The sequence below is a fragment of the Lates calcarifer genome, unplaced genomic scaffold (genome assembly GCF_001640805.2).
Source record: "Lates calcarifer isolate ASB-BC8 unplaced genomic scaffold, TLL_Latcal_v3 _unitig_635_quiver_2423, whole genome shotgun sequence".
Taxonomy (NCBI): domain Eukaryota; kingdom Metazoa; phylum Chordata; class Actinopteri; family Centropomidae; genus Lates; species Lates calcarifer.
In genome coordinates this window covers 8424-18554 of record NW_026117863.1, presented here as the reverse complement: position 1 = coordinate 18554, position 10131 = coordinate 8424, and the positions used below count along the sequence as shown (strand labels likewise).

Below are 10131 nucleotides of genomic sequence, written 5' to 3'. Positions count from 1 at the left end.
CTCATTCTCTGCATTAATTGGATTTGCCGTCTGCTGGTGTCAGTTAAGATTAGGAAAATCTGAATAAGTTGGATTTTATTTGCATCAGAACTACAGTAATCCTCTTGCGCTCTCTTTCTTTGAACATGTAGACTTTGGGAGTGTGTGACTGCACCATGCCCACAGTGTGTTAGAATTTATGTCTACCTTTCCTGGCGTGTATGGACAGAAACATGCCCAGGCTTGTTCCCTTTACGGTCCCTGCTACTTTCACTATCTAGGACACTTTTTCACATCCTAGAGAGTGCGGGTTATCAGTCCCTTGCATGTTTGCCGACCCACTCCTTCATATAGAGAGCTCGTAAGAGGTTCATCACAAGTGCCTCTATCTTTTTTTTGCGAGTTTCACCCAGCCAGATGGGATTTAATCTCTGCCTGTTGGGAAATACAAGCATGTATGTGAGTTCTGTGACCCAGAACTGAAAGGCCAGTGTTTTTGTGGTGTCAGGGGAACAGCGGACTGGTTTGGTGTCAGCAAGGATGGCGACGCCACCAGAAATGGCAGAGGAAAAGTCTGCCACTGCAGCCTGCGCTACGGGAAGCTGAAGCCGCAAGTGATCCGAGAGATGGATCTGCCCAGCCAGGACAACATCTCCTTAACCAGCACTGAGACCCCGCCTCCTCTCTACGTCCCCTCCTCACAGCATGGCATGCAAAAGGTGAAGGAAGACACCTGAAATTTAAATTTGCAAATACTGGTATTGATTATTCTTAAACTGATATTCTGGGATGTCAAGTTGGCACACAGGTGCATTATAACCTCTCCTTAGAGTCTGTCTCTTGAGTTAAATTGGTCTTTTTACAGTGTGTTTGAATGCTCTTTCTAACTTGGTCCCACTTGGAACCCACTGGTTTTCAGATTGTGGACCCATTGGCGCGAGGGCGAGCCTTCCGTATGGTGGAGGAGGTGGACGGCTACAGCGTGCCTCAGACCCCCATCACCCCCGGAGCTGCCTCCCTCTGTTCCTTCACCAGCTCCCGCTCAGGTCTCAACCGACTGCCTCGCCGACGCAAGAGGGAGTCTGTGGCGAAGATGAGCTTCAGGGCCGCGGCAGCTTTGGTCAAGGTGAGTGAGAGAGATAAAATCCACTGAACAGATTAAATACAAATACATACAGTGCTTGCAAAAATAAGTGCAGTTAATGCTTATATGTTTATTTGCATGCTTCCCAGGGGCGCTCATTACGGGAGAGCACTCTGAGACGGGCCCAAAGACGAAGCTTCACCCCTGCCAGCTTCATGGAGGAAGATGTGGTCGACTTCCCAGATGAACTGGACACATCCTTCTTTGCCAGAGTAATGCAGGAGAAACAATATTTTTGAAAACCCCCGGCATGATTTATGCCTTTTGGCACGCCTGCTGACTACTTCCTCTCCACCGTGTTCTCTCTTCTTTCTAGGATATTCTGATGCAGGAGGAGTTGTCCACGTACGCAGACGAGGTGTTCGAGTCGCCGTCTGAGGCGGCCATGAAAGAGGCAGAGCCCCAGCAGCAAGAAGGATGAAACGGAACTGACTGGCAGCGCCCTGGATAAAACGGAGCTGGAGAAAAGTCACCTCATGCTGTGAGTTACTGTGGCTGCAGTGTTAGTCATTCAAGTTGTGTTGACAGAAACATTTTTTGAAATCATGATTAACACTGATATCTTAAATGAATCGGTCTTCCCATAAGAACTGCACAAAATGTCAAACCAACAGCAGTCAGTTGTACAATATAAAGTGCAATAATCAACCTGACACAAATATGAATATTATTGTAATATTATTAACATTATCTTGTTGGTGATATAGCCACATGATACCCTTTAACTCTAAGCAGTACTAAGCGTTAAAATCAATTTCAAAAGGCCCAGGTAACGAATGAAATGAGACAGAAAACAGAGAGAATGTCATCTTATTTCATCATCATTAAGCTCTTAAACCTGTCTTCATTTCTGTCTCTCCCTTTCATCTACCCTGTTACCTCTCACAGACCTCTGGAGCGAGGGTGGCGTAAGGCCAAAGAAGGAACTCCAGGACCACCAAAGGTGCCCCTGCGGCAGGAGGTGGTGAGCGTTAACGGGCAGCGGCGCGGCCAGCGCATCGTCGTGCCTGTCAAGAAGCTTTTTGCCCGAGAGAAGAGGCCTTATGGGTTGGGCATGGTAGGGAAGCTCACAAACCGCACCTACCGCAAGCGTATCGACAGCTACGTCAAGAGGCAGATAGAGGACATGGATGACCATAGGTACTGCACTGCTCCATATATCTAATGAGCTCCCTCTCTCTGCCGCCCTCTGTGGATGACACTGATGGATGATGAGTGCTTCTGTTCTGTGTTCTCTGTAGGCCTTTTTTTACATACTGGATCACCTTTGTCCATTTGCTCATCACTATCTTGGCTGTATGCATCTATGGCATTGCACCAGTGGGCTTCTCCCAGCATGAGACGGTTGATTCTGTGAGTCTCTGTCCACAAACCATCACAATATTTTCATCTCATTACAAGTCGCTCCTCTTAATTTTTCATTCTTTGTGATTTGGATGTCTTCTGATTAAGGTTTTAAGAAACAAAGGGGTGTATGAAAATGTCAAGTTCGTACAGCAGGAGAACTTCTGGATCGGGCCGAGTTCGGTGAGCGCTCCCTTCTGCATCCTGTTTTTGATAGTGTTACAGATAAAAAAAATAAATAGCAAAAGCAATAATTGTGTAAATGTCTGTGCATTGTTAGGAAGCTCTGATCCACTTGGGGGCCAAATATTCTCCATGCATGCGGCAGGACAAGCAGGTGCATGAACTTATCAGGGAAAAGAGAGCTATCGAACGCAACTCTGCCTGCTGCGTGCGGAACGATCGCTCTGGCTGTGTCCAAACCTCAGAGGAGGAATGCTCGGTCCGTAAACAAACCCACTTCTTTGTTTTGTGTCACTTGACCTTTATGATTCAAATACAGGTTGAAGCCGTGGGAAGTTTTAATCCCTTCTCTCTCTCTCTCTCTCTCTCTCTCTCTCTCTCTCTCTCTCTCTCTCTCTCTCTCTCTCTCTGTGTGTGTGTTTTTTTTCTTTTTTTTTTCTAGAGCACTCTAGCTGTGTGGGTGAAGTGGCCGAGGCATTCCAGCACTCCCCAGTTAGATGGTAAAAACAGACAGTATGGCTCAGTGTGCCATCAGGACCCCAGGTATGACACACTGGAAGTTATTCCATTATTAAATTACATTTAACTGACATCAGTTGGTCATCTATGCATGTCGTTTTCCTTCCTTACAGGATATGTCTAGAGCCTGCCTCGGTATCACCTCACGAATGGCCTGATGACATCACCAAGTGGCCAGTGAGTACAGAGAAACTTTATCTGGTATTAAGACATATAGAAACTCAAACCTATAGATCAAAATTTCTAACTTCAAGGAATAATTTATCTGTGTTTTAACTTTTTAGAAATTACACAGATTAAAATTACATCTGTCTATACTCAGTTTAACCATGCTGGTTTGTTGGTTGTACAGAGTTGCAAATGTGGTTTTGCCCCAGGGTAAATACTGTACTATTTTGTTTTGAATGGAACTCAATGATGAATTATGAAACAATACAAATCCATCAAAACAGGCAGTGGCTGGACGAATTATGTTTCTTCAAATTTGGTACAAACGTTCACTTTGACTCAAGGATGAACTGACTAGATATGGGTGGTCACAGGTCAAAGGTCAAAGTCACTGCCCTAACAAAACCCATTAACTCAAGAATTTATATGTTAATTCTGACATAATTTGAGTAGAATAGGATGAAGCTAGGAATTGATTCTGTCCCAAAGGTCAAAGGTCAGCTTCAATGCGACATCACAATGTCCTGACTTTTAGTTAAAGTCAACAGAGGGAGAGACTGTGACCATATTTCCTGTAAATTATAGATCAATAGATCAAACTTGAGTGATTTGACTGTTGTCCCTCTTCTCTGACTTTTAGATTTGTACCAGGTACAACACAGGGAACCACACCAACATGCCTCATATAGACTGTACCATCACAGGCCGACCCTGCTGCATTGGAACCAAAGGGAGGTGAGGAGAGCTTATGTGAAACAGTTGTCCTGTTCTAGTCTGAAACATAACTCGTTTAGTAGAATACTAACTGCTGCTCGTATTCTTCAAGGTGTGAAATCACATCCCGGGAATATTGTGACTTCATGAAGGGCTACTTTCATGAGGAGGCTACTCTCTGCTCTCAAGTAAGCATCTCTCCTCAGTACGCACAAATTAGACATTTCATTTTCTCACAGGAAAAAAAGGGGAAGCTGTGTGCTAAATTTAATTAGTGTTGCCTGTGTTTCTGTTTCACTCTGGTACACTGTTTTGTGTACTTCCTGAATACAAAAACAGATTGGGGGGAACACTAACCAGACATCTCTATAAAAGCAGTGTGTAGGAGTGTGTTTTCACATGCATGTTATCTGTGATCTTTGATTGTCACTTCAGTAGTAGGTGTCATATTTTTTCTTTCCTCTATATATGTCTTTGTGGTTTTAAGCTTCAGTATGACTGAGGGACATTAATTCATACTGTTTTGCTCTGCCCTTCTTCAGGTGCACTGCATGGATGATGTGTGTGGACTGTTGCCTTTCCTCAATCCTGAGATCCCAGATCAGTTTTACAGGCTCTGGCTCTCACTTTTCCTGCATGCTGGGTGAGTCAGCAGCTGTCAGGACCTTGATGAATAATTTTGCTTAATCAAGAGATTTACCTGGAAAATGAAACAGACAAAGAGGAGGGAATGATTTTTGGACATAATTAGTTTTTTGTAACTATTTTTTAAGAGTAATTTTCAATCAGAATAATGTTCAAAAAAAGAGAAACTCTCAGTGTGTACCCAGTAGTGCAAATAAAAGCAAATCTTGCTAACCAGGAGCACAGTTAAGCAATTATGGCTGCTTTGTCTCAGGCCAGATCAGTGTTTCCAAGCAATGAGGAACAGGATGTGTAAAAGATCAGAGTCAGTTTGGTTTATTGACCAAATATGTTTGGTATATACAAGGAAAATGACTCCAGTTGTCTGTAACTAGTGTTAATGTACTTAAATGGTGCACAAATGCCATTCAGTTAATATGTAGAAGACAAAGATACTAACAAAAGGCGCATAGTGATTTTACAGAGGGTCTACATATAGAAACATTTATGTATGACAGTGCAAACAATGGTGAAATAATGTTGGGAGCAGTTCAGTGATAGTTATATACATTGCAATGCTACAAATGGGTGACAAATTAAAGGAAAAAACCTGAAAAATGACTGGAGACACAGGATGACAAAGTGATGTAAATCATTTGCTATGGCCTTCACGGTCACCTGATCTCAACCCAGCTGAACACCTTTGGGAGATTTGTTTTAAACAGCACTCTTCACCACAATCATCTAAATGAGGGAGTTCAGAGACTTGTAGAATCAGTGCTAAGGTGCATTGAAGCTGTTGTGGCGCCTCCTGGTGGCCCAACACTCTACTAAGATACTTCATGTTGGTTTTTTCTTTGTCACTTGTTTGTATCATACAACAAATATTGTAATATTGTAATTATGAGGTTAACCAGCAGTGCTTGTGATCCTACAATGTGCTTATAGCTAGAGTTGCTCAAACAAAATGACAAATGCCAAAAATAAATAAATGCATGCTGATGAGCTCATTCATCACCTGTAGTTATATGCTGTAAATACCAGACCGACAGCACTACTTTGGTGTGGTATAGACCTGTCAGTCAGTCGGCGCAAAGAGCTGACCTCACGGCTAAGAGGAGTGGTGCTTCATCTTCATGCTGTCTGTTATCTGTCTCCTGAGTAATTAAACAAAGTGCCCTCGCTACACGAACTCATTAAGCTTCAACGAGATAGAGACCGATTTTGTTGATGAGCAAAGTCATCCCCTGGTCGGCTGTTCAGGGGTTTTGCCTCTTCAACACAGAGGGATTATCTTCCCGACACGTGCGGCTTTTCACCCACATACACACACAAACATCACATTGCACACACACATGAGCACTTTGTCCACTTCATCTGTACTCCCCTCCCAGGATCCTTCACTGCCTGGTGTCGGTGGCTTTCCAGATGACCATCCTGAGGGACCTGGAGAAGCTGGCGGGCTGGCTGCGCATCTCAATCATTTACATCCTCAGTGGAATCACTGGCAACTTAGCTTCAGCCATCTTCCTGCCCTACAGAGCAGAGGTGATCACCTGTTAAATCCCCACACTTAATCAAATATTAGAGTGTATTTATGAGTCATGTTATGTGTCAGAGATTTCTCTCTGGCTGTATATTAACAACACTACATTATACAAAGACTTTTTAAATCATGTCATAAATAAACATTTTCAGATGTTTTTTTCTGGCTCACCTCTCCCTCTGCTGTCTTTACCTCAGGTGGGTCCAGCTGGCTCTCAGTTCGGGATCTTGGCCTGCCTGTTTGTGGAGTTGTTTCAAAGCTGGCAGATCCTGGCCCAGCCCTGGAGGGCCTTCACCAAGCTCCTGTGCGTGGTGCTCTTCCTCTTCGCCTTCGGGCTACTGCCGTGGATCGACAATTTCGCCCACATCTGCGGCTTCATCTCCGGCTTCTTCCTGTCCTTCGCCTTCCTGCCCTACATCAGCTTCGGCCGCATGGACCTGTACCGCAAACGCTGTCAGATCATTGTCTTCCTGCTGGTGTTTGTCGGGCTCTTTTCAGGCCTCGTGGTGCTCTTCTATGTCTACCCAATCAAGTGCGAATGGTGTGAGTTGCTCACCTGCATCCCCTTCACGGACAAATTCTGCGAGAAGTACGACCTCAACGCTCACCTTCACTGAAGCGCGTGGGACAGCGTGAGCTCAACGGGGGAAGGCATCAGGTCAAAAGATGTGGACTGACAGATGAGATCAGCCAGTCTGTGTCTCCACTCTGCTCCTGTGTGGCTGGGGACCGCCACCCCCCCTTCTCTGACTCTGTGAACTTTGACAATATGCTTGTGTTTTTTTTTTTTTTAAACTCTGTCAGTATGAATACCTATGCCACTCACCCTAAGAACTTCCTTTAATCACCTCCCTGTTCACCGACAGTCATTGTCACTCCTTCACTGTCCAGTGAAACAAAGGTATGGCACTTCTGAACCTCATCAAAGCTCCCTACTGCCCTTTACACATGAGGCAGGAATTAGAGAAACCAGCGCTGGTACAGAGAGAAGGATTTTATTATTTTTTTTACATTCACACTCCAGACATAGGTTTTATTATTATTCAGGCAACCTCATACAGAAGCAGGGACGAAAATCAAATATTGATACCTTTGGTGCCTTGTTGATAAATGTACCAACTACTGCCATATTTTTGTTACATTATGCTGAGCACTCGAATGTTTTCTTTTATTTGTTTATTGCTTCTCGAGAAGTGATGATTGTTTTTGAACACGGTAGTGTTTTAGCTACCTGTCTACTCACATGTAACTGAAAAAACAACAGTAAAAAAATCTACAAATTAAAATGGTCTGTGACTTTTTTCTTTGAAGAGGAATTTATTCAAGTTAAGCAACATAGAAACAGAAAATTTATGCTACAGATTTTTCAATTGACAAATCAAGCATTGTAAGTGGCTGCAAGATCAGTATGTAGGTCCTCAAATGAAACTTTCTTACAGTAATGACACTGAATTCATCACTTTTTGATTTATGTGGTTTACAAAAATAGAACTTAGTACTCATGTCAGTCAAGATTTAATACATTTATATGACATTTTCTGTTAATTGCCTTGATTACAAACCGTGAAGTGTGAATTAAACAAATAATAATTTTAAGATTACAAAGCTGTTATTCTACTGGTAACAAAAGGAATATAATTTGATGTCTGATATACATCTGCAAAGCCACTGGTTCATTTCTTTGCATGAGGACGTGAATCCACTCTTGTTGTCCTGTGGCTGCACATATAGTCCTTTACTCCTTGTTCAGGGAGTCCAGGGATACTGTGAGCTGCTGACATTGGTATGCTGAACCCAGTCCACTGGTTAATACTGGCCCTGTGCTTCTGTCTGTCTGTCAGCTGTTTTTTCTTAATCTTTTTCTGCCCTGAGTCCATTTTAGAGGTGAGTAAGCAGAGTAAGGGCAGCTTAGGGCTTTCTGAGGGACTACCAGCGGCTGTTCCGTCTTGCGTATGCCTGCCCACCGAGCGTGTACTCCATCTCGAGGAAGTGCATGGTGGACACGGAGATGGCTGACGGCCCTTTCTCTTTGAAGCCGGCCTTGAGGTAGAAGGGCACCAGGAAGTCCTCGCAAATCAGCAGAGCTCGGCGGAGGCCCGGCATGCAGCGCAGGTACTGCAAGTAGCGCCACAAGAGGATGGAGCCCTTGCCCTGCTGGCGACAGTGACGGTGCACCGACAGCACGTGGATGTGCACAGTGGGGGTGTCTGGGACGTGCTGAGTCATAGCCTCCTGGAGGTGAGAGATTATATAGAAGCATTAATGATGCCAAAACACAATGAGCAGAGCAGAAATCAGAGCCACTTTACAGATTTTCTGTACAATTGCATACTTGTGAAAGCCTCTCCTTGTCCCAGCCAGAGCCGATGATGAAAGCTACAAGCTGCCCCTCCTCAAACCAACCCAGCGAAAGCTCAGGGCACTGACTAACGAAGTTAAGCACCTCATCCAGGGTAAGTGGACACTCTCCAGACACAGAGACAAATGCTGCAGGGATGAAAAGAACCAGTTTATACAGAGGGTTACATCCTGAGACTAATGATGTTTAAAGAATGAATGTGTTCTCTTTCAAGTTAAAATTAAGTTTTCATACATTTAAACTTTCCCCAATGACAGGATGGAAAATACAGTATACTCCTTTATCAAATACATGTGGAAAGTCAGTCAAGTTCTCACCAGATATTACAAACTGTTAAAACATCCACTAGGTTTGTGTAGCAGGTTCAGTTTTTCAGAAATATTCTGATTATTCTTACCTTCTCTCTCGATCTCAAACACACTGATAGCGTCCTGTGGCGTGAGGTTCCTGAACTCGCTGGCGGGGAGCGTGTGTCGTCTTTGTCGCAGAGGGCTGACCACTCTGACGGGCGTCTTCAGGAAGAAGGGCTTGAGGGACGGTGAGCCGCTGACCTGCTGTGTCATGATGCCTCGATACTGCAAGACTGAAGGTTCTGCTTATTTCTCAGAGATCGTTTGTTTGACTGTCTTCCTCTTTTCCACCCTTTCCCACTGATGGATTCAAAGCCTGTTGAGAAAACTTCCCGTTTTCTCTGCTAGTGTCGCAGCTCTGACTATAATGTAACTAACTTCAGCAGGCAAGATGCTGACCTTTCTGTCTCTTCTGCTCTCTCCTCCTCCTCCTTCTCTCTGAACTCATAAATCCCCAAAGTCTCTAAATCCCCTGCTCTCAAATGACATGGATGTTGTTCTGGGGGTATTTCCTATTTTAATTATATTTTTGATGTGTGAATTTCCCGATAAAGTATCTATCTAATCATCTAATTTTTAAAACAGCCAAGCTGAGAGACAGACAGCTCTGTAGCTGCAGAATTGTGCAAATTTTAATTAGTTTGTTTTGTTTAATTTCATATGAGCAAGCATTTGCACATCTGCCATACCTTAACTATGAAAATTCTGGTATTTTCACTTATTTACTGTGTGGTGAGTATATAAAAAATGTACACTAACACATGCCACTGGCACTGAGAGTTCAGATGTGTTTTTCAGGGTGGGTCCGAGCAAAACGTACTGCAACTGGATGTGATGATATGTGTGTTTTTGGACACCAAGGGCATGTGGGCTAATTCAACTGTACTGAGTGACAGGGGGAGATTTGTGTGGATTGCTGTTGGGATGATTTCATGCCTCAAAGAGGTTTAGCACGGACTAATTAAATGAGAGAGCACCTGCTTTGATTGGCCTGAGGTAAACCTATTTACACAGACTGTCAACACAGTAGAGTCTGGAAAGGACATTTGAGTTCACTCTAAATAAAATTTGTTTTTACTGAGATATAATCATTAACTCTCATCCAAAGGAAAACATGACCCTGTCTTCTAGTTGATTACCAACAGTTGAATATGTTTGCAGGAGTGTTATTGGTGTAATTAACTGTTCCAGCAGCTTTTCC

The 10131-nt window shown here is 43.6% G+C and overlaps 2 protein-coding genes across 2 annotated transcripts; one reads left to right on the top strand and one right to left on the bottom strand.

The window, feature by feature from the left end:
- The first annotated feature begins 561 nt into the window (after nucleotides 1-561).
- LOC108879350 (inactive rhomboid protein 1-like) lies at nucleotides 562-7489 on the top strand. Its single transcript, XM_018670587.2, is given in 16 exon segments — nucleotides 562-698; nucleotides 899-1105; nucleotides 1213-1335; nucleotides 1440-1538; nucleotides 1540-1604; nucleotides 2012-2263; nucleotides 2365-2476; nucleotides 2576-2650; nucleotides 2748-2909; nucleotides 3093-3193; nucleotides 3283-3346; nucleotides 3978-4072; nucleotides 4164-4239; nucleotides 4594-4694; nucleotides 6070-6223; nucleotides 6419-7489. Coding segments are annotated over 16 exon segments (2199 nt in total). The 5' UTR covers nucleotides 562-605; the 3' UTR covers nucleotides 6839-7489.
- A 57-nt stretch (nucleotides 7490-7546) lies between these two features.
- On the bottom strand, nucleotides 7547-9423 carry LOC108879348 (serotonin N-acetyltransferase). Its single transcript, XM_018670586.2, has 3 exons — nucleotides 8978-9423; nucleotides 8554-8708; nucleotides 7547-8453 (listed from the first exon to the last, which is right to left on the bottom strand). Exons 1-3 carry the CDS (start codon nucleotides 9141-9143, stop codon nucleotides 8148-8150), a joined length of 627 nt encoding a protein of 208 aa, XP_018526102.1. The 5' UTR covers nucleotides 9144-9423; the 3' UTR covers nucleotides 7547-8147.
- Between the last annotated feature and the right edge of the window lie 708 nt (nucleotides 9424-10131).

What these genes read in the sequence shown, in the direction of transcription:
- LOC108879348 (XM_018670586.2), bottom strand. Translation starts at nt 9,143, where the DNA reads ATGACACAGCAGGTCAGCGGCTCACCGTCCCTCAAGCCCTTCTTCCTG. An exon ending in GTTTGAGATCGAGAGAGAAG is followed by an intron (nt 8,709 to 8,977) that starts GTAAGAATAATC and finishes TCATCCCTGCAG; the next exon opens with CATTTGTCTCTGTGTCTGGA. An exon ending in ACAAGGAGAGGCTTTCACAA is followed by an intron (nt 8,454 to 8,553) that starts GTATGCAATTGT and finishes TCTCACCTCCAG; the next exon opens with GAGGCTATGACTCAGCACGT.